Source organism: Eschscholzia californica, unplaced genomic scaffold (genome assembly GCF_041429995.1).
Source record: "Eschscholzia californica isolate CP2 unplaced genomic scaffold, dmEscCali1.0.p SCAF_4, whole genome shotgun sequence".
In the NCBI taxonomy this organism is placed as follows: domain Eukaryota; kingdom Viridiplantae; phylum Streptophyta; class Magnoliopsida; order Ranunculales; family Papaveraceae; genus Eschscholzia; species Eschscholzia californica.
This window is the reverse complement of record NW_028238461.1, coordinates 38,310,230-38,334,536: the sequence shown is the minus strand read 5'-3', so window position 1 is coordinate 38,334,536 and position 24,307 is coordinate 38,310,230. Positions and strand designations below refer to the sequence as shown.

The window sequence follows — 24,307 nt, the reverse complement described above, 5'->3', positions numbered from 1 at the left end:
AATTTGCTTGTTTCTCTTTCCAGGTGTCTTTTACGGAATTGTGCTCGAAAGTTAGATAAAAACGGGAAAAAGTCACACAAAAGGGCAGTTTGGTCATTTGAGAATTCTGGTAGTTTTGCCAATATTGGTGATCGGGTGAAAGTATAGTTCATGACGAGTTCGTGGGTGAAAACGGAGGTCAAATCGGAGTCCGGACGACAAAATTAGGGCAAGTCAAAGTTGTGGTCCAAGTCGATTGACCTAAGGTCAACAAACAACAATTCAGCAACATGTGGCGCAAATCAGAGCCGCTACTTCTTCGTCTAAGGGCTACGTTCGGGATCGCGAGTGTATCTCAGGGTTTACTGGAGCGTAAGATAATATACAACCGCAGGGATAAGGCTACTGTACATCATCAGACATTGGACGGTCTCAGCTCTCCACGTGCACATGGCGTTATACTTTAAGTGCGTTGTAGCACCTTCATACGATCCTCAATTTACCGGATCATCTTTTATTGATAACTTCCACCGGTGGGGCCCATACTACACCTTATCCTCAACACTCCATCCAGGCAACTTCACGTGATTGGGAAGTTTCCTTTTCACTTTATCCTTCTTTTTACAATTAAGAAGATAGTATATATTTTTGAAACTATAGAGAGAAAGGGTTGGAGATTGGGAAGTTTAGAAAGAAATAGGGAAAGAAGATACAGAGAGCTTGAAAAGGAAATTGAGAGGATGAAGACAGATTAACAAGGAAAAAAATGTTTCTTTGAGGGAGAAGATCAAAGAGATATTCAGGGAAATGGAATGTTTCATTCTTGAAGATTTCTTTTCTCTTGTGTAACAAAGGAAAGAGGAGATGATATGAGATCACCTCTAAAACGAAAAAGATAGACAGACAAATTGGTGGAGTCAACTGGTTGAAGAAGGAAAGTGTTGAAGAAGGATTCGGCTGGATCATGATCTGGACAGAGAGAGGTTTTGGAAGAAGATTTTATAGAGAGAAATAGATTTATCTCTATGATATTTTCCCAGAGAAGGAAAGTGATGGAGTTGGTCGGCTTGATTTTTCTCCTCTGTTTTTGTATAAAACAGAGAGAGAATGGAGGGAGTGAGGATCTCATCTTTGGGGGTCAAAAGCTCAACTAAAAATAGAAAAATTAGAGAAAGAGAGAGAAGGAAAAACAGATTTTTTGTTCATCATCATCTAAATCTTCTTCTTCTGTTATTTATTTTGTATTTTATTCCTTTTTGTGAGAGAAAGGAGTAATTTGTAGAGAGAGCAATTCAGTGAAATCAAAGTGATAAATCGATTGTGAATTAAACAGAGAAGATTATTACAGTGATTCTCATCTTCTTTATTCTATTTCTGTATTGTTGTTAGTTTTATGAGAGAGATAGATTAAAAGAGAGAGAAAAACAGAAAGTTTGATTTAGAGAATATAGCTTATCATCGCGGTTTTGTTTTGATCATCACTCATATTATTTCTTTTTCTTTTTCTTTTTTGTTTCTTCTTCTTTGTGAGAGAGAGGGAGATTACAGAGAAATAGAAAGAGATTGTAGAGAGAGAGAGAGATCAGAAAACAGTAGAGAAAAGAGAGAACAGTGGAGAAAAAAACCGTGGGAAATTTATTTTCCAACGGGGAAAATACTTCCGAGAAGACGAGAAAATCGTTTTCCCTGAGGGTGCGTTTGGCAGAATTCTTGGAAAAACAGAAGGAAATCATTTCCCTAAGGCCCTGTTTGGTTTGGAAATAGCGAAAAAGTTAAGTTTTCTTCCATTTTCTTTTATTCTTTATGTCTATTTCAATACCGTATTATGATTAACTAATTCTCTGTCTAGGGTTGATGATGAAACCAAATATTCGATCTTTAGAACATAAGTTATTTGGTTAATTCTTTTAATGTGATTTAATGTTTAAATTGTTTTAATTTATCAAGTAGATTATCTTTTCACTATCTATGCTTTTAGGTTTGATGTATCGTGCTTAGGTTAAATCCTTTGACGATACATACTTATTGATTGATAGATAGTAGTTTAGAAATTCATCTTTTAAATAAGACAATTACAATTTCATGAGTTAAAAACCGATTTTATCGAAAACATCTCCCGGAATTAGGATAGTTCATTATCCGAAATTCTGAGTTATAAAACGAGAGAGTTAGTCAGTTGATTTCGTGTGTTTAAAAGTGAGTTATTCGGTGGATTCCAAAAACCCTAGGTCGTCTCTCCCCATTTGAGTTCCTTGTATCATTTGTATTTTATTTCCGTCATTTTATTTTAATATTTTATTCATTTCAAAACCAAAACCAAATCATTGAAAAATGTTATTACTTCCTAGTTTTAGAATAGATTTCACTTAGTCTCTGAGGAACGAACCGGTCTTACCGGAAATTATTACAACTTGACACCCGTGCACTTGCGGGTGTAGACCTATTTAGGAAACTTTTTAGGCCCATCAATTATGAATCAGAAAAATCAAGCCAAATGTCTGTTTTTTTTTAATCACTGCTACTAATGGATTAGTTTACACGTATAGTTATATTTTACTCAAATTCTTAATACCAAATTGATTTCGTTTACATATATAGTTATTTTTTACTCAAATTCCTAATACCAAATCGATTTTGTTTACATGTATAGTTATTTTTTACTTAATACCAAATCTATTTTGTTTTCTCGGTCTGGTTGAAATAAAACTGAGTCATATAATTTCTGCTATTTGAGTTAATAGTTTTAGGTAACGGATTCCAATAAATGATCATATTTTGATCCAAAGTAACTATATGCCAGTGAATCTGTTTTAAGTTTCAGGTCATTTGACTTCAACTATATTGGTTGGCGATGCGATCAATGTATAAAGCAAGAACACATTTCCTATAAGTAGTACAATTGACTTTGGAAGGAGCAAGTAGGTTATGAATGGCGCAAGGATAAAAATGTCTAGTATACTACAATGAAAAGACCGCTTTTAGCTTCTAAACCATACATTGTACGGAGAAATTATCTTCTTTCTATCATTTTACGCTAGCCATGCTTACTAAAAGTTTTTTCTCCGCCTTAGTCATGTTTGTTAAGTTTGCTCACCAATGAACGTAGATCTTAAACTAGACAATAAAAATGAAATTTTAAAATAGAAAATTTTTCATGCGACTACTTTCTTCAAATACATTTAGATTCATCTATAGTTTTCATATATCTACGGATAAATTATCTTGCGCGCGTTTTGTTCAACTTTTATTTGTAGTACTTTTGTTGTACGAAAGACCCAGATTCAAATTTCGCACGAGGCCCCCAAATTATAGCCACCACCCTGCGAATTTTCCGAAGTGAGTTAAAGAATAACAATACAGTTTGACCTTCGACTCCAATAGTATAGGAACTCTAAGAAATTGAATTCAGTGCACTTGAGCCAAATTTCTTTCACAAATCCGCCTTGAGGCTACCGTTTTCAATTCCTATGTTACTAGAGTCCATCTCAGTGTGGGTAGGCCAAAGTTTGCTTATTATCTCGGTCCTAGCCTACCGATTAAATCTTAGAATTTTATACTCTGTTATTTTTTCGTTAAATTCCATCTGATCTTAACCGAATTATACACACCAATTCGGTTGAACCAGACCGAATTATCTTTCGTGCTTTACAAATTTTTTCTTCATATAACCAAAAAATAATTCATCAAACATGTAATAATATGTTAGGGAATGCTTTATACCTCTTTAGAGACTGAACATGTCCATAAATTGATTTTTTTAGAGTCCTTTAACATTTCTCCAATATTTTTGGAACTTCCTTTATCTACGGTGATTTGCAACAAAGATGAGATGATGTACGAAATCGGTGTTGTGAGGTTGTTTCTAAAGCTCGCCTGCAATGGATCACCAAAGAGATTCCAGTGAGAAGAACAGAGTTGCTTCGAATTTCGAGTTTGGGAGACAATTAGGGTTGAGACTTTTTTTTTTTTTTTGATGAACTAATTAGGGTTGAGACTTGAGAGTGAGAAAACTAACCAATGTGGGTGATACAAACTCTAAAAGTGGATTTTTGTAACCAAGCTTGGTCAATGAAAAGGGACCTAGACCTAATCAATGTTTTTGTGGGAGGGCCTTTACAAAAACGGCCCCCTATAGAAGAACTTCCTAATTTGTTACTGGCCTTGTAAGAGAAGTAAACCTGGTCACATTTGCCCCCATTTGCACCATTAACGAAGAAAAACAGAAAATTAGAACTGAATTTGTAACACCCAAAATGGAAGAATTCATCTTGTTTGCAGGTATTGCTACCTGCATCAAGCTTCTCTTGATCCCTTCTTATCGAAGCACAGATTTTGAAGTTCATCGTAATTGGCTAGCTCTCACTTCATCTCTTTCTCTCTCTAACTGGTACTCTGATGAAACTAGTCCATGGACATTAGATTACCCACCTTTATTTGCATACTTTGAAAAATCCCTTTCAATTTTTGCTCACTTCATTGACCCCAAAATCGTTAATCTTCATCAAGGTTTAAATTACAGTGCAGATTCAGTAATTTACTTTCAGAGGATTAGTGTTATTGTATCTGATCTGTGTTTATTTTATGGAGTTTATAGGTTAAGTAAAACCCTAGATTTGACAAAGAAAAGGGTTCTTTGGATTTTGATTATTTGGTCTCCAGCACTTATTATTGTTGATCATATACATTTTCAGTATAATGGGTTTCTTTTAGGGATTCTTTTGATTTCAATTTCATTTTTGGAGGAAGGGAATGATTTAATTGGAGGCTTCATTTTTGCTGTATTGATATGTTTCAAGCATTTGTTTGCTGTGGCTGCTCCTGTGTATTTTGTGTATCTATTGAGACATTATTGTAGAGGTGGGTTTGTTAGGTCTTTTAAGAGGTTTCTGATGATGGGGATAGCGGTTTCTGTTGTGTTCGTGGTCGCATTCGGGCCGTTTGTGTATTACAGGCAGGTATCGTATTTCACTGTTATTTGAATTTTTCCTTGATGACATTGTTTTGAATACTTAAAGTCTAGATTTTGGTTATTCATTTTGAACTTAGTAAGCTTTAGGAGAAATTTAGTTCAACATCGATTGCGAAAATATTTTTGTTCTTCTTAGATAAGTATCATTGGCGAGTTCCGTAGAAACTCAGCGTCTACTTGGGCTGGCATGCTACATGGGTTTATGTAGACTATCTGGCATTCGAGATTACAAACATCTGAATAGGGTCTATTTTGAGACTTACGATAAACGTAATCTTGATGAATCCTTAGACGGGTTACCACATGTTTTTTGTAGTAATTGAAGAGATTTTTAGGTGCTGTGATTGTGAACATTGAATTGGTGGTAGTAGAGAAGGAAATTATAGTAGTGATTTGGTTAGTTCACTTAGCTGATTGGCTAAACGTATTAATGTGCATTTACTCACTCACAATTGTTCCAACTATTACAATAATCTTTTTAATATAGGAGAATAAGATAAGATGAAGTTTAGTAACAGATAAATTGGGCATCTAGTGGTCTGAGGTGGACATCTTGTCGGGGATTAGTCAGTCTGAGCACTAAGAGACTGGATACAACTCGTCAAGTAAGTCAAGTGGGCCGGGGGCTATTCACGATTAATCAGGAGTTTCTTTTATGCAAAATAAATTACATTGATGTGCAAGCTCAGAAAATGAAAGTGATAGTATGTAAGGCTAGTGCTGAAGTGTCTATATAGTGCTTGAGAAGTGAATCCTTCATCTAATGCTACACCGAAAGTTTTAAGTAAAAATGTTATGCTTACCTTTTGTAGTGATGGTAGAGTTACTTGAGCATGGGAAAGAATCTGGAACCTTTCAAATAGTGCAACCTTTTACATGGACAAGAAAGTTAGGGCTTGATATACTTAGTGTTAACAAATTGGAAGTACTGAATTATACCGAAACAGAAAATGTGTATTGATTAGAACTGAAGAAATTATGTTGGTGGTAGAAGTACTATCAGTTAGTTCGGATCGCTGATACAAATTTGTATTAAAGGATTTGACTATTTTAAGGATGTATAAGTGAAGTTTCAGTCATTAATTCATTATCTGTCAACTTCACTCGTAAGTAACAATGCCAGCTAGAGCCTTCACTTGAATAATGAATATTAATGTTTGGTACCTGGCGAATAACCTAACATGAAACGGAATAAAAAGTTCAAGAACTCCTACAGCCGTGAGCATTGGGGCGAGGTATACACATGGTGAGTGGAGAAAGGCCAGCACATAGAGATTTGAAGTTTGAACCACAAGAAATGGCCTTACGCAGTTACACATTTCTTGTCTTAGTAAATAAGTCGTTAAACCTTTTTGTTTTAATTTTTTAGCTTTGGGATAAAAAGTTGTACATTAAACCAAAACGGTATTAGTTTCAATTTCTTTTATAGATATAACAACATCACTGTGACTAGCAAAAAGAAGACAGAAAAGGAACACCCCATGTTAAATAGATGATTCCTAGTACTCAAGTAGTTTTTGGACTTGATTCGACTCATTTAAATGTTCAGCTCAAGTTGGTAATTTTATGTCCATCATTGTACGAGGTTCTTATCCTCAAAATGGATGATATTGAAGAACCTCAGTTTGTTCTCTTTAGACTCTTCTACTGCTGCATTATTTATATTTACATGATCTCTAGACTTTAGGTTCTACGGAGGATACTTTTGTTCCTAGTGATCTTTTAACTTCATATCTGTTTTCATCTGACGGTTAGTTACTATCTGATTGATCTATTAGCTCTTTCCTCGACCGTTTCCAATATCTTTCTGATTATAAGTTGAGTCTTTTAAAAATATCCAGACCTATTTGTTTGCATTATCCACCATACTTACTTTTGTTGCATATATATCTGTGCTAGATCCCATTGACCATGTTAAGTTCTCATTGCAGATACAACAGGTCATAGGACGAATGTTTCCCTTTGGCAGGGGACTTTGCCATGCATATTGGGCTCCTAATTTCTGGGTATTTTACATAATTTTAGATAAAGGGCTTGCTTTCTTACTAGCAAAACTGGGGTTTAACATCCAGCCACCTGCAGCTTCTTTCACTGGCGGGCTTGTAGGGGACTCGTCGCCATTTGCTGTACTTCCTCGGGTAATCCTTATAGCTCTTGTCACTACATGAGAAAATCTATGATTGCTCTGATAAGTTCCTCAGTTACAAAAATATTGTGAACCATTCTGCATCTCTATACGGCACATGATTCACACCTTTTGAACGATAGATCCTAATGATTTTTATGTTGTTTTTATAAAAGTTTGATTTAGGTGGTAGTGATGTGGTTAGCTATATTTGCGCCTGTGTCCTTTGTTTCATATCATAGGCTATCTAATTTCTGAATGGCAACTCGATTGGCTAATCTCGTATATCTTAATATGGTACATACAGGTCACCCCATTGGTATCTTTGTTACTGGTCCTACTTTCTATATCGCCATCCCTGTACAAGGCATGGAGAAATCCTCATCCAAGAATGATTGCTAGATGGGTAGCTTATGCTTACACCTGCGGTTTTCTCTTCGGATGGCATGTCCATGAGAAGGCATCCCTTCATTTCGTGGTTCCACTTGCCATTGTTGCGATACAAAGTTTGGAGGATGCAAAACACTATTTCTTGCTATCTATAGGTACAGTTATCTTTCCACTCATCTTCTATTTTTGATTGTCTAGATGTGATGTTTATGTTTTCCTGTGATTAGACCGATCTTCTTGCTCGTTCTCGCTTTCATCTACAAAAAGTGATATTTGTTTTCTTCTGTGAAGAACTAACTTGGATTGTTCTCTTTTTCTTTTTGTGGTGCAGTTTCCTGTTATTCGATGTTTCCACTTCTGTTTGAAGCGAAAGAGTATCCGATCAAAGTATTCTTGCTTCTTCTACACACACTTGTCATGGTATCAGGATTCACCTCACAATTCAGCAAAACCTCGTCTTCAAAGGCAAAGGTCGGGTCAATACAAAGAGGAAAAGGCGATACAAAAATATCAAAAGAAAGAAAAGCTGTTACTCCTTCGGAGGAAACCAATAATGGTTTCATTGTTGGATGGACCGGATCGTGTTATCTTTTGGGTCTGGTATGTGTAGAAATATGGGGTCAGTTTTTACAACCATACTTTCTTGGTGGTGAAAGGCTTCCCTTTCTCCCTCTTATGTTGGTTTCTTTATATTGTGGATTAGGGATGGTGTATTCTTGGTTTTGGCAGCTAAGATGGATCATCAAATGCTCTTGATTTAACTAATTTTGACGTTCTTTCTCATTTTCACTATGTATCTCAAATAGTTGTGGTTTGTCATGTTTAAGGTGAAACAATATTGGCTTAGCTTAAATTGTCATGGCACATTGAGAAGCTATGGTTGTTATTGGGGAGAAAAGTTAGAGTCAGACAATGTCCCAACATAGTAATTAACATAACCGCTACTAACAACTGTCAGTTTCGAGGTATCATACACTCGTGTTTGGCTACACAAACCTTAATAACGAGAATGTATCATGAAGTAGAGATGAAAACCAAATAAAACATTGGAATAAATCAAGTGGAATTTTCTGATCGGTTAAGAACTCAAGAAGTTGTAAATAAATTACAATATTGAAGGTAGGTCAACTGAATCATGTGATCTTTGGCCACATGAAATCAATACCAAATCCAAATCAAACAATATAACTACTAGTATAACTTATTTAGAGTTGACCTAATTTTGTCCCTCCTGCTTAATAAGCGCCTAATTCTCTCTCTACCGCTCTGTATTTTTCTATCTTCACATTCTCACGACTTATACTAGGGTTTTAGTTGAATCGAATTTAAGTGTTTTAACAGTTGGAAGGACCGAAAGAATAAATATTGTGTCCTAACCGCGCATGATAGTAAAACCCTTTTCTTTTTTTCTGTCCTACACCTACTCATTTAAACCTGCACCACCCTAAAACCCTCATCATCCTCAAGACCTCAACCTCTCCGCATTCAAGTTCTCTCTCTCTCTCTCTCTCTCTCTCTCTCTATAGATGTCAGCTAATCGTACGCCTTATAACAATGAGTTTCCCGGCCACAATACTAACGTGCGCCGCACGTGATACACTCACCATTCGACTCCATGATGATTTTAAAGACAGACAGAGTGAAGAGAAGAGAGAGAACAAGAACTTTCAGTTTTTTAACTTTCTCTCTCTAAAAACACAGTTTCTCTTTCTAGACTCAAACTGAAACCCTAGAAATAATCTTCCAACATGACTCGTCCGAGTGATCTCTTCTCTGCAACTCCTCCTTCGGCATTGAAGAGAACTCTTGAAGGATCAGTATCAGTTTCAGAATCACAGAATACTGTTTCTTCTGATTCATCTTCTAGAGGTGATTTCAGTCCAAGTATTTTCATAACTGTTTTAATTCTCACTATCGTTTTAATCGTCTCTGTTTCTCTTCATCTCTTACTTCGGTTTCTTAATCGACATTGTAAATCAAGAAACGATGAAGATCATCACGAAGATCATCAACATATTGAATCTATAAATGTGAGTCGTCGAATCTCAAATCGTCGTGTGTTACCAGAAGATACTCATAATGAAAATCAAAAGCTAATTGATTCACTTCCTCTGTTTTCTTTCGACTCAATTACTGGATTAAAATCAACAACTTCACCTGATTGTGCTGTTTGTTTATCCAAATTTGAAAAACACGATCAACTTCGGTTGCTACCGATTTGTTGTCACGCTTTTCATTCTAAATGTATTGATACGTGGTTGTTATCTAATCGTACTTGTCCACTTTGTCGATCTACAGTTCCATTTGATGAATCTGAACTTTATGATCAGAAACTATCTTCGAGATCTTCAGCAGGTAATGATAGTTTCCGGTTAGAAATCGGAAGTGTAAGTCGCCGGAGAATGAATCCGGCAGATACTAATACTGATTTACAGCAAAGATCATATTCAATGGGATTATTTGAGTATTTGATTGAAGATGAATCAGAAGTGAATATTGTATCTGAGCCTATACATCAACGTAGATATTCAGAAAGTAATTCTGGCAGGAAAAATGAAGACGACGATGACATTCGATCGGAATCAGTAATAGAGAGGAGACAATCTGTACCACCGCCACCGGGAGACGACATCGCCGCCGAAATTGGTGGAGGAAGTGGTAGAGGTTGGTTGAGAGATTATGTTGATAAATTAGCTTCTTCAACATCCTCATCATTGTCATCTCGTACTCTTTCATTTTCATTTCGTGGTAGAAATTTTACTGGAAGTAGTCGTCGGAGTGAAGGAGTTTCGATCAGCGGTCGTCGGGGAGATGATATCGACGTGGTTGTTGGCGGTGGCGGAAGCTTCGATTTGGAGGCACACAAGTACGGTGAGGAAATTGGTAGTTTCTTGCGGTGGCTTTCAGGGGTATAAACGGTCTTTCACCTTGGGGTAAGCTTGTAATAACTTGACGAAGTCATGGTTAAAATTGTGAAAAGGTAGCACTAGGTATTTTCAGTAAAGATACTACTCCGGAGATAGTCCGTCTCTAGATCATGAGAGCGATATCTCGGTTGAACACATATCTCGGCCGAGATTCTGTTATATTCCGAACATTATGTCATTTTCTAGGTATTTTCTTTCGCTTCCTATGAAGATAGTCGAAAACTTTTCATGTCTTTGGTACGGTACTACGTAAATAGTGATAATCTGTCTCACAACCAAAGAGTGAAAAATTAAAATACATGGACCCAATTTAGGGAGTCTCTTACATTTATATGAATGTGGGATTATTGATAAAATGGGGTAAAAATAGAAGTTTGACATTTAGGGTTGACGATGTGTCATTACCTCAAAATGATATATTAATAATCTAATATACTATGAAAATCATGGTAGAATGTCATTTAAGTTTTTTATTTGATCAAAATGTTGTCCCACCAATTTTCAGGGATGATCCTTTTATTATATGTATTTGATTGATATTTAGCAAGTATCTTTTTAATGGTCTAAAACACCTGGATGGATGGTTTGAAAGAGAAGTCTTAAATAAAAGTTGTATTTCTTTATTTCTTTCTATAGAAAATACTCCTTGTGAAGAAGAAAGTGACAAAGAAATGGTGATTATTAGATTATATGAAGTATATATTAATAATGAAAAAGAAAGAGATCTAAAGCTGGATAACTGATATAGAAAGATGAAAAATATAAAAGAAAGTTGTAGTGAATGAAATGAACGGGAATTATGGGGAGTGTGTTGTCTCTCTCTGTGTTGTTTCTTTTCTAGAGAGAGAGAGAGAAAGCAAAAGAGTATTAATGGTGTTTCAGTTCGGTGGGTCAAGTGTCATGAAAACAAGGTATATTAAAGTTAGGTTTCAACATTTATGAGGATCTTGAACAACCCAACCTTAAGTGACCTGATTTCATTCAATAAATAGTTTTACAACCATAACAGAAACACTTCTCCTTTAATACTAATAACTTCTAGAAACAGTTCATATAGTAGTTCATAAAAATGCGACATGTATTTAGGACATTTGAAATTTGTAATTGAATGCTCAAAAACATTTTAAATGTTGTGATTTATTGAGATTTGGTTTAAGAGGGTTCATTTGGCAGCATTAAATTTTTTATGTAATAGGATTGCTATAAAAATAGGGGTGAACATCGATCGGATAACCAATATATTGAGTCTATCCATAGTCCGATCCAAAGGGTTCGATTATTTGAAATTTCAATTCGAACCAATCTGTTTATGTTTTCGTTCGGTAACCGAACCAAACTATGCATGAACGAGTTTGGTTCGGTTAGATGACCAAAAGTTTTAAAAAAATCTCTCTTCTCACTCCCATTCTCTATTCTGGCCAGCGAAGGGGGGAGCCCTTCGCCAGCCGTCGGTTTGGAAAAACCAGACCGACGAAGGTGTGGAATTTTTTTTTTATCAAGTACGAAGGTCGCCGAAAATTTTGATCGGCGGGCGACCTTATCGGAGAAGATAATGAGTTGGCGTGATAGATGACGTAGCGGAGTGATGAGATGGAGGAGAGAGAGTTAACGGCCATTTAACAGTAATAGAATCAAAGAGGCCATCTAGATGTTTTTGATAAAATAGTTAAATAGGAGATTACGGGAGAAGTTGATCACAAAGTAGGGGTGTTTCGAGAAATAACCCTAAGATATATTATTGGTGTCTGGCCTCGCTGGTGTCTGCCTCTTTCCCAATTATCCTCAGTCAATCACATGTGGACAAAAATTAGCCTAATTTGGTTTAACATTAATTATCAGTTTATCTTCAATTGGTCCCACCCTCAAAACACATAACTCGAAAAGAAAGGAAGGATTGGAAGTCTCCACAGGGGGATAATGTCAAACAGATAGTGACAAATGAAACGGTTTGATTTCCAAAGTAGATGAAGAATGAAGTTAGCATTGACTCTCTTGTGTCTTTCAACAGTGCTTATAATTAAGTAGTTATTTTCAATCAAAATATGATCACTGTATGGGTCTTTGCCACTTAACTAAGATGACCATTTTGGCTAAATGTAACTCATTTTTGTTTGGTCCATCATTTTAAATATTTTTTTTTTTTTGTTGAAGTTTTATTTTATTTTATCCTCTCAAAACATAACAACTCAGTAAAATAACCTCCTGAAAATGACAATTTTCTAGAATAGATTTTCTTTTTTTTTTAGAGAAGTCAGACTTGATTTCAATGCCGAAAGCCCGAAATAGCTTGTGATGGTTACATACGAAGTTAAAACATATTGAAACAACCAATCCTCACATATGGAGGGCCTAAGGAGGAAAGAGAAAGATGATCATGAGGCTAAGACATATTATGCAATATTGAGCCAACGTGTTTTTTCGCGTGGGGTATGGATCGAAGATGACCCAATTCAAAACCCGCAATATAAGATTGAGCTTCCAGAATTGTCAACGGAGTTCTCCAGGGGATGAAATCCCCATCGTCCACGACAACAGATATCACCATACATGAATCCCCCTTTAAAAATACTTTATGTAACCTTAATTCTGTTGCCTTCTTGCAAGCGAACAATAGAGGTTTTGCCTCAGTCACCAACGCCAATTTGAGATGTATTCGACGTCCTTCCTGAAACACTATTTCTAGAGTTTCTGATAATCACACCCACCAATGTTCCATGGCTGCTGAAAGATCCATCAAAGTTACCTTCATCATGTCATTTAGGGGAGGGATCCGGTATAGATTCCCATGTCACTTCGCATCTCATCTGATACGTCATATCTTTTCAGACTTTCTTGATGTGGAGAACAACTGTCAAAGCTAATGATTAACTATTAATCCATTAGAGTACGATCGTACATTTTCAGTTGCTACTCCTCAAGTGGCCCGGAGATACTAATCCTAACCTAGTTAGGAGGACATAATCTAGTCTTGTACTCCCACTTAACTTCAGTCTATCGTGTCATTCCCGGTAATCCGCTTTTATAATTAACCTCCTTTTTACGGCACGGTGTTTGGCGGTACCAAAGTTTGACACTCCTTACATAAAATGAGTGGAGCACTCATGTTCAAGGAATCTTTCCAATCTTGCCTATGAGAGTTCATGACGTATTTCGTTACTCGTTGAAGAACTCTCATGTTGGGTTATCCGGTGTATATTCCCAATCATACACCCATGTAATTGACTCGAATTCCCAATTCGTACAACCCATGAAACTGTGTTGTCAATCAATCTCCCATGCTAGTCTTTATAAGTCATTGTTGTCCATGCAATGACCTGGGGGGTTTAATAATGAATCTATTCCAAATTCACTTAATAGGCTTTCATTTACCAGATCACGTATTTGATAATCCTACTTGGAATGCTTCACTATTTTTGGACTGTCGGTTAAATACTAAACCACGATTTAACGACAAAATAAGTAACTTATTTCTGATAATAAGAGTTTGTAAATTTGAGTCTTCCCGTGTAACTCCTTGCAACATCAATTTTACATGTCTGAGCTTTTCAGGAAAGCTCAATGCCTTATGACCGTAGTACGACTTCTATATTTAGTCTAAGGTGACAGTTTAGTTAATAAACCTTATCTATTTGGATTTTGCTGGTTATCATCCCGATAAACCTTAGTATTCCAATACTAAATTAAAACGTCTTAAGCTTTAACTATGTTCTTTTATTTGTAGAGTTTGCAACAGTCTCTTCCTGGAACCTTTCCAGCTTACTGTTCTTCCAAGTTAAGATTGTCATCTTGGTTTGGAAGTTTGCAACATATAACTGTTTTTTTTTTATTTCCTTGCATTGTACTGAGAATCTATCGTAAGTCTTTCTCAAGTACTTTATGATATTTCTCAGTTGCTATCCAGATCAGCTATCTAGATTTGATTGGTGATGACCATAAATACTCCAAGTATTTAAGACGTCAAGGTGAACGCTAATCATGTCTAACATGGCCGATCTTATTTTCAGCATAACCATCTTTTCGCATGCATGCTTGTTCATCAGGATATCTCGAATTCTGAATCTTGCCAAGCTATGTTTCTTGAGACTTGGGTAGAAATAGTCTTCTTGAGTCTTTCACATTAGACTTTTCAAGACTTTTCTTGAATAAGTCTTATCATCTTCCCGATCTATCTTCATAGATCTTTGATGCCCAAAAGCCTTTCACCTTTATGTGTGGTCCTTTTATTGAGTCAGTTCTAAACTGCTTTTAACATCCGTATGTTGATCTCAACTTCTAGTATGTCGTCTACATACCGGACCGAAGAAAACTGGGTCACTTCCACTAACCTTCTTAAACTATCCGAATTGAAGATTTCTTTTCATTCTTAAAGAAAACAACTTTTGATTACTTTGCAGAATCGAAGATTCCTACTCCTACTTGCATGCTTCAATCCTTCGATGGATTTCTAAAGCTTGCAATTGTCACTTAGCTTTCAGAAGGGTCAACTCTCCTTCAGAATGTGTCATGTGCACATTCTTTTGCTTAGTGATTGATCATTATGGTTTTAAGCATCGTGACTTGAGATATGGTCTTTTCATGGTCTAAACCCAGAACTCTTTGACCTTCTTTTCTAGTGTAGCTTTAGGAAACACTAATGTTTCCATCCTTGTCCGCTTTTCAAACTCTTTGAAAAACTTATTTGTATTTAACAGGAATTATTCCTTTAAAAAATAGATCAAGTTCCAAACTTGATTTCAGACGTGGATCCCATTCTGGTCTAATGGTTCCAAACCATATTCCGGAGTGATTCCGTCATAGCTTTTGTGTAGGTAGCTCATCTCTTCTTCAGTAGGATTTCGCTTCTGAGACAGATCTATGAGCCTTCAAGGCCTACGAGGGGTTTGAACAACTTTGAGACACCCTCAACTATTTGAGGGCTCTCCTGCGAATCTAATTCGACTTATGCGGAAAGACCTCCGAGATCTAATATCTCAACCTCTATTTTCATATCTATCGGCTAAAATAGATAGGAACCGTAATTTCTGACATTCGTATACCACCGTTGATTTGTAATACCATTGTCAGTTTGTTGTTCTTATCGAATTTCTTCGATATCTTAAATTTCTCCCACTTGTCTTCTTGGAATAACCATTATTTCAAGGAAGACACATCACGAGCAAGAAACGCTTTGTTCTTTTATGGGTTGTAGAAGAATTCCCTATATTTCTTTATTCATAAAAGAAATACTTTGTCTTTTAGCTTTTAGACGGAATGTGGTTAGGTAGGAAGAACGACCTTGTTTGAGAATTTATCCCAGAAAGTATTTGGAAGATTGGCATATACCCATCTTGATCGACTCATGTCTAATATGTTCGATGACTCCCACTAGGCTCGTCACCCATATGATGTGTTTGTGGAGCAAGGTGAGAAACTATTTCTCAACTTCTTTGATGGTCATCAAATTTCTGACTCAAATATTCACCATTTCGATCCAATCGAATGACTTATATTTTGTCAAGTGGATTTTGGTTAACTCTAGTTAGTACTTTAATAGTTTTACATACATCCGTATGTATGAAGACTATTAGTTCACTAGTCATATCTTCCTTTTAAAAAGGCGACTTTGTCAAATAGTCCTTTTGAACAAAATTCACATGTGTCTTATGATTCTAAATCACTGGACTTAGAAGTCCATACCAATGGATCTTCTTCATGTGTCTTATGTCAATTTGACGCAATGACAAAGCTAGAGTTTACCGGTTTGAATCCTTTAATTGTAGCCTATAGTATCATTGTTAACGTTTCAGTTCTCCTAGAACCAACTTTGTTAATCTAACAACGGTTTAAATATTAGATGTTTCTAGAAGAACATAATAATAATTATTAATTTCTAAGCTAGATCAGTGTCTAAAAGAAGACTTTGATCCAATTCAGCATCCTTAACAATTACTTGCTTCTGCTCCTTCTTGGACCTTTTCTCCTTTTAGTTAAGTATGTAATTCCCTTGAGCTCCCACTGAGCTGCATATCCAGTTTTTAAACACATGATGATAGGAGTCTGCTATACTTTGTTGATACAAGAACCGAAATTCGCAATTCCGTTTCTTTTGTCTACCAGGTACTTAGGTAGTTTCCTGCAATGGCCTAGCCATTGCTTTTAAAACTCCGACCCTTTGTCCCTATGAATCATAATAACTCTTCATATATTCCTTTGGTTGCTGAATCATAAGAACTTGCTTCTTAAATTCAACGTTCCCCAATGTTCTTTACAATTGTCTTCACAAACTGAGGTAACAACGAACATTAGGAATAGGATATTCTCGGGCGTTTTCTTTGTTTCGGATTTGAGAGCGTTTCTGAGGGATTCTAATCCAATCAAGGAAATAAGTTTCGTTTCATTCCTTCTTGAGGAATGAACGAAGGTTGGAAAACTATTTTCTAATAGTCATATATACTCTACATTAAAAGAAAAAGCAAAATCCTAAAACTTATTATCATAGCAAAAACACAATTTTTGCCACATTATTCAATGAAAACCTTCCCCGGTTGAATAATGCGATTCCAAGACCCCATTTCTTTGAGGTTAAGCGTAGTAGGGCACTGCACTTAACCCCATCGTCCTAGGTGAGTAACTCTTTACTGGTCATACTCCTATGACTCTTGGTTGATGAATAACACGTTGATGTGTTCAATTCATCCTTTGCCTCGAAATTCAAAACCCTTTTGCTGACTCGTTGAGAATAACCATTTAGACCTCTTCATAGGTCTACCCGTACTGTCCCGAGATAAAAGATGGCACCCTGCAGAGGCAGACCCACCATCGATGAACAAGGGCTCAACAAGTGTCTTAATCTGGGTAGGCTTTACTCAAAATTCTTTTGGGGACTTTTACGCAATTTATCAAGTTTGCATTACTGTGAACTCTATCGTAACCATTCATGACTTATTACATAAAGTTTATGTGAGTTCGCGTAAGGAATTATTAGGTCCTAGTATAGCCCCTAAAAGATCTAATCTTTTAGGTTACCTCTTGGTCGCCTATGGTTCGTTTATATTTACGTTCTTGAACCTCCATTGATTACTCCTACTTGAACCATGATCTCATCGTTCGGTTCATCAATGGATCCTATGACCCTATACTCTAAGTATTATTCGGGCGCATACTCACTTGTGCTTAGAAACAAGAGTCGATTACTTATCTAAAGGCAATACTATTCTACGGATACATACATACATACATACATACATACATACATACATACATACATACATACATACATACATACATACATACATACATACATACATACATACATACATACATACATACATACAAACATACATACATACATACATACATACATACATACATACATACATACATACATACATACATACATACATACATACATACATACATACATACATACATACATACATACATACATACATACATACATACATACATTCGGGCACATACTCACTTGTGAGAAATTGTGACATCTCTATGTCTAATGGGCTTTTGAGTTTATTTTCCTAAAATATAAACTAATGGCACGTTATGTTTCTTCCTTAATGATTTCTAAAACGATTCAAGGAAAAACTCCGTTTGGGTCCTTAGATGGCCCGGGTCAGTGTCGGAAAAATTATGTTTTGGAACAGGAAGAAAAAGTAAGAAAAATTTCCTCTCGAGTCAAGGCCCAATGAGCCCAAGTCAAATTCGAAAAGTCACAAGTCAAACTTGGTAAAAAATCCTTTGATTATCTTGGTCAAGGCTAGTCAAAGGTCCGGACTTTAGGGACGGACGCCAAGATCCTCTCGGATGGGACATGCTAGACGCGTCCTAGCATGGGACGACTCAGGCCATCTCGGTCACTAAGGCCGAGATGGCACTGGACACACCAGACGCATCTGGTCGTTCCAGACACATCATGGATGTGTCTGGACGCTCTAGACGCATCCTAGATGCGTCTGGACCAGAGTCCAGGGTCTCGGTCCTAGACCAAGACCTATATAGGAACCTGAGAAGCGTCTTAGACGCGTCTCGACATTCCTTGTCCGTCTCGGTCTAGGATGTACCAGACGCGTGCAAGACGCGTCTCGGTCTTTTAGTTCGAGTGGGACTGGGATTCCCCAGACGCGAAATACGCAAACGCGGCTTGCAAATGCGAGCATATCCAAAACCAGAAACAAATCTGAAGAAGAACATCAGTACCTTAAATGTCCCCAACGAAAAACATCAAAAGCCTAGTTTTTATAGTCACTAAAAATATCACAACAAATAACATCAAAACTTTAAATATTTTAACGTTATTTCTCTTGAAAAACTAGTAACTATAACATAAACAACGATGCATAGCAGAAGTGAGAATTTCAGTTTCTTATTTGACTATTCTTGATTTGATTCGTTTGTTTGAGTGACAATTAATCCCAAAAAAATAATCGAAATAAATGAACATCAATTTATAATCAAAACATCAAATCATATTAAATATATTCACGAATTCATCACATTTCATCTCATATAATCGACACACTAAAGTTAGCTAAATATGGTGATTGAATAAGAAATGGAAAGAAAATGATGAGAGAATCCCCCTTTTTCGATGTGGTTCGAGGCTAAGATCGTCGGAAAATATGAGTCTTTAAGGTGCATCCGATCTCCCCTTAGCAAATTCTGGGTTCCCCATAGCGACCGCCATCATCTTCTCCATTTAGAACACAACCTCCATTAAAGCTAACCCTAGCTTTCTCTCTCTACAAATTTCTACTCAAAATCAAATCAAACAACATGGGAAGCAAGGTCTTGATGTGGGAAATAAAAGCCCTAAAGTTTCCGGCCAAGAAAGTGGCCGGAACACCATGAAAAGTCCGGCCAAAGAATGGAGAAATCCGACCAAAACATGGAATCCGACCATGAAAACTTAGATCCGGGCCAAAGGCATCCATCCCGTGCACGTCCCGAGCTAGGAAGCTTCCACCCGAGCCGTGCTTAGGCATCTCGTGCAGCTGGAGAGGCATCCCGTGCTGCTGTCCGTGCTCTGTGCATAGGCTGCTGTTCCGGCCGGAGCCTGCTGCTCTATGTCGCGCACGCTGCTGCTTGCAGCTGCTAGACCCGAGCTACTGCTGCGTGCTAGACCGTGCTGCTCCTTGCACATCCGAGCTGCAGGTCGGAGCTATTGTTGCTGCCTGTCCCGAGTTCTCTAGAGCAGCCCGAGCTGCTGCTCGGCCGGCTAAGCTAGGCCGGCCTAGTGTGCTGGCCGACCTATGCTTGGCCGGCCCTCCTTCCTTCTCTCTTGTTCCTTCAAACCCTCTTGATGAAGAACCCTAACTCTCAAGAACTCTCTTGCCTCTTTTTCTCTCTCTTCCTTCTTGGTAAAGAAGAAGATGATGAATAGTAGCCTAAACTACTAAAACCCTAGGTCAAGACTTTGATTTTGACTTTGACTCAGACTTGACTTGGATCCATAAAGAGAATGCCTCCAAGATTCTTCCTTGTCTTGTTCTTCTTCTTTTCTTTTGTAAGCTTGCCTTGGCTTTGGGCTTTAATTAAGAACCAAGGGAGTACCTTCATCTTGTCTCTACATTTAGAACCAAAGGGGGGGGGGGGTGCCTTCAAGAAAAGACCTTGGCTTCTATCTTTCACATCTTCCCCGTCCGAACTCCGAATTGAATTCCGTTTTCACCGTCGGACTCGCCATTAACTCCTCTTGTCATTTGATTTGTTTGAAGTCTTTTTCTCTCGTTTTTGGCACATGAAATGATAGTGACAATTCGTTCCCTTTATTCCGATTTACATGTTTAACTCCAAAATAGGTACCTAACATTAAAAATAAATAAAATATTATTTATAATACTTAAAACGAACTAACTAGGCTTAGTTAGGCTCTCCAAATGTGACATTTTCGTGTCACATCAAAGGTCACTGGCAGTTCATCTTCCTCGAAATCTAGTCTGGAAACCCAAACGAAGAGACCCTTCGTCTGGGAAAACTAGATGAAAAGGTCATTCGTTCGGGAAGAGAGAGAGAAACCAATGGTGGTGGTTGATGATGCACAAAATGTCCAAACGTTGACTAACGTCAAGAAGTCAAGATCAGACCTGAACTCTAACGGGTCAACCCGGCTGAAGGCAGCAGGACAGTCGAATCCTCGACGATCCGTCACATGTACACTCCCCTAACTAGGAGGTCGGCTAGAGGTACCACCCCTGTTTCTCCCTCGACACGAACAGATCAACCCTGGAATCCTTAAAGGAATGAGGGGAGTCCGCGTAAGCTAAGCCTCTGTCTCACACGCTAAACTAGGGAGACAGGAAAGAGCTGCAGGCTTACCAACTCAATCCCAGAATCTCCCTAAAAGATCCAAGTCGGTTAAAGATCTTAAGTATTTCAGTCTGTTTGGGCTTCAAGAGTCTTAAAGGAGAAAATATCTCCCTGAAGATCTATCACCTCGGCAGGATATCTACGAAGTATCCTTAAACTTAGGAACTTCTATTTATCCTAGATACGAGATAACTACAAAGGGAAACACTAATTTGACCTATAAAAGGTCATCGCTGAAGGAGTTGAAGGAGATGTCCTTCGACCAAGGTGACAATGCGAACAATTTGTCGGATAGGACAATTGATGTGGAAGATCATCAAGTCCGATTGATTTAGGGATCGTAGAGTTGTAGCTAGAGACCAACTACGATCGTCGAATTACGAAGTAATTCGCGGCTAACTTCGATCGGATCCTACAACGGGTTACACATAAGAGTGACAAATTGATCTAGGATAGGACTAGTGGGAGTGAGATATAATCATGGGAGATCAAATTGATTGCTCGTGTCCCAAGTAGAGGAGCTACACTTGAAGCTCTCGGTCTTCTTCAATCAATTCAACTAGTTCGAGGGAAAAGCGATTAAGGTAATCTACTATCTCCATTAGATTAATTACTAGTTTTGCATGTGATCCTGGGAATACTAGTGTAGACATTAGATGTCATATTTCCGCTATAAACACTAGTAGAAGGGTGTAAATCCCTACAGTGGCGTCAGAGCCTCTTGCTATTAACTAGTTTTTGCTAAGAATCGAACTAATTCATATGCTTGATAGTTTGAAAATTGAGTTTATAAAAGTATTTTAAAAGGTGTTTTAAAAGGTATTTTTAACTCATAATTTGATAGGATTCAATAAATTTTCAAATTAAGAATCACATTGATGATTAAAAGTGTTCTAAAGTCTCAATTTGATTGAATTTCAAACTAATCCATGCTTGATTAAATTGATAGTTATGTTTAAAAAGATTTTAAAACATAAAATTTGATTAATTTTGAATTGGATTCAAAGATTTTTCAAAATTGATTTCAAAATTGTTCTTTGAAAAATTTCAAAAACCTAGATTTTGATCCAAAATTGGTTTGATTAAGAGTTGTTTTTAAGTTTTGGAAACTTTTGAAAAACAAAATTTTGGAATTTAAGAATTTTAGAAGTGTTCTTAAAAGAGTAGTTTTGACTTTAGGAAGCTCTCAAAACAAATTTGGAAAAATTTAAAAGTTTCTAAAAGTTTTAAATTTTTTTTAGAAGTGTTCTAAAAGGAATTTCAAAAAGGGTTAATTCCGTTTTGGCCCCCGATTTGTGACCAACTGGCCGTTTTAGCCCCCATAAGTGTCCGGCAGTTCGTTTTGGCCCCAAAAATTTCCTAATTGGCCCCAAATTTTTTTCAATCTACCAATTCTAACCCCATGGCATTTCTGTAATTTATTTATTTATTTTTCCTTGTCCACCTCATCAAACAATTAGAACATCACCTCTGTCCACCTCAGCCATCTTCTCCGGCGAAATCTTGCCGGCCGGAATTTTTTATTCCGGCCGGCCAACTTTACCAAAAAAAAAAATTTCCTTTCTCTCTCTTCTTCTTTCTCTCTCCTCTTCTTCTTCTTTCTCTTTCTTCTCTTCTTCTTCTTTCTCTCTCTTTCTCTTCTTCTCTCTCTCTCTCTCTCTCTCTTCCTCTCTCTCTACTACCGTCCGGCGAAGGGGAGGATACCCTTCGCCGGACGTCTGGTTTCCAGACCTTCGTCTGGATCTGGAGTATTCCAGATCCAGACAAATCTGGAAAGGTCCAGATTCGTCTGGATCTGGAAACCAGACCTTCACGGTCTGGTTTCCAGGCCTTCAAGTCTGGTTTCCAGACCGTGAAGGTCTGGAAACCAGAGTCCGGCGAAGGGGATCCTCCCCTTCGCCGGACAGTAGTAGAGAGAGAGGAAGAGAGAGAGAGAGAAGAAGAAGAGGAAGAGAGAGAAAGAAGAAGAAGAGAAGAAAGAGAAAGAAGAAGAAGAAGAGGAGAGAGAAAGAAGAAGAAGAGGAGAGAGAAAGAAGAAGGAGATAAATTTTTTTTTTTTTTTAATGTTGAAGGTGACCGGCCGGAATTTTTATTCCGGCCGGTCACCATCCGCCGGAGAAGAAAGGTGAGGTGGAGAGGAAGTGGTGTGATGGAGGAGAGATAAGGTGAAGTGGAGGAGAAAGAAATAGGTGAGGTGGCTTTTGTATGTTTATTATTTTTTTCAGAAATATTTCCATTTTGGCCCCCGAGGATAATTTGGTAAAAAAATTGGCCCTTGGGGCCAAAACGAACTGCCGGACACTTATGGGGGCCAAAACGGCCAGTTGGTCACAAATCGGGGGCCAAAACGGAATTAACCCTTTCAAAAATTTAAGAAAAGTTTTAAAATTGGAAAATAGCAACTTAGAGTTGCATAAGAAATTTTTTATTTTTTTTTTCTTTTTGGAAACTAGGGTTTTGAAAACCCTAGTGTCCGGCCAGGAAGCTTCCTGGCCGGACCAGAAGCTCCTGGATGCGTCATCTGGACGCGTCCAGAGCAGCTGCTGAGACGCGTCTTGAAGACGCGTCCAGAGCAGCTACTAAGGACGCGTCTTGAAGACGCGTCCAGGTCGCGTCTAAGACGCGACCAGCAGCTGCGAAGGAGCTTCCTGGACGCGTCTAGGACGCGTCCAGAGCACTCGACCAGACGCGTCTTGGAGACGCGTCTGGGAGGTTCTGGGTGTCTCGGACTAGTCCGAGACACCTAGTGCTGGTCCAGTCCAGTACCAGACACGTCTAGGACGCGTCTGGTACATGGACTAGCGTCCTGGCTCCGGCCAGGACGAGACCAGGCCTTGATAGGCCTCGGCCAGGACATGCCGGCCCTATGGGCCGTGCTATGTCCTGACCTTGTCCGAGCCCTTTTTGGGCTTGAGCCGGGACTTGTCTAGGACTTGTCCCGGGCTTTTTCGAGGCTTTTCGGACCACGAAAAGGGACCATCATTCGAGTGGGAGTTTTTGCCAAAATTTTTTCCGATTCCAACCAAATAATTCCAAAATCAATCCGGGCCATCCAATAGCCCAAAACGGATTTCTCTTTAAATTGATTTATGAAATCATTAAGAATCGAACCAATATTTTTCCGAAATTGACCCGGGCTTTCTCGAGCCCAAAACGGAGTTTTTCTTAAAGATGATTTTAGAAATCATAAAAGATAAAACCGGAAAGCACCACTAGTAGAATTCTTCGAATTTAGACTTAAGGTCCGTAATGTGACATGTGATGTCAACAAAAGTATCTCCCAAGATAATCATGCATATATAATTCTTAGCCTTGATATATTATATGATTGCATGTGATGTGAATGCGGGAAACTAGTATGGCCATAGATTTATTTCCTTATTCTTGTTTTAAGCACGGATGGGTGCATGCTTTGTAATTAATTTTAATTTCAAGTTTATACGATCTGCGAATCGTTAGAGTCTTGTAATTAGAGTTTAGGGTCTATGAGTCCATTGAAGAAACTCGAGGATGAAATCCAAAGGCGAGTGGGAGAAATCAATGGAGGTTCAAAGATGGCGATCTAAGACGAACCAAAAGGCGAAACAAGAAGAAAACCAAGGGTGATTAGATCTT

At 37.8% G+C, this 24,307-nt stretch overlaps 2 protein-coding genes across 2 annotated transcripts; both read left to right on the top strand.

Annotated features, from left to right (window-relative positions):
- The first annotated feature begins 4,065 nt into the window (after nt 1–4,065).
- LOC147544523 (ALG6, ALG8 glycosyltransferase family) lies at nt 4,066–8,350 on the top strand. The gene is made up of 4 exons (XM_086637063.1): nt 4,066–4,934; nt 6,880–7,086; nt 7,381–7,618; nt 7,795–8,350. Exons 1-4 carry the CDS (start codon nt 4,233–4,235, stop codon nt 8,217–8,219), a joined length of 1,572 nt encoding a protein of 523 aa, XP_086493189.1. The 5' UTR covers nt 4,066–4,232; the 3' UTR covers nt 8,220–8,350.
- Nucleotides 8,351–8,847: 497 nt separating this feature from the next.
- LOC147544522 (E3 ubiquitin-protein ligase ATL4-like) lies at nt 8,848–11,013 on the top strand. Its single transcript, XM_086637574.1, has one exon. The coding sequence runs from the start codon at nt 9,212–9,214 to the stop codon at nt 10,376–10,378; it is 1,167 nt and encodes a 388-aa protein (XP_086493700.1). The 5' UTR covers nt 8,848–9,211; the 3' UTR covers nt 10,379–11,013.
- The last annotated feature ends 13,294 nt before the right edge of the window (nt 11,014–24,307 follow it).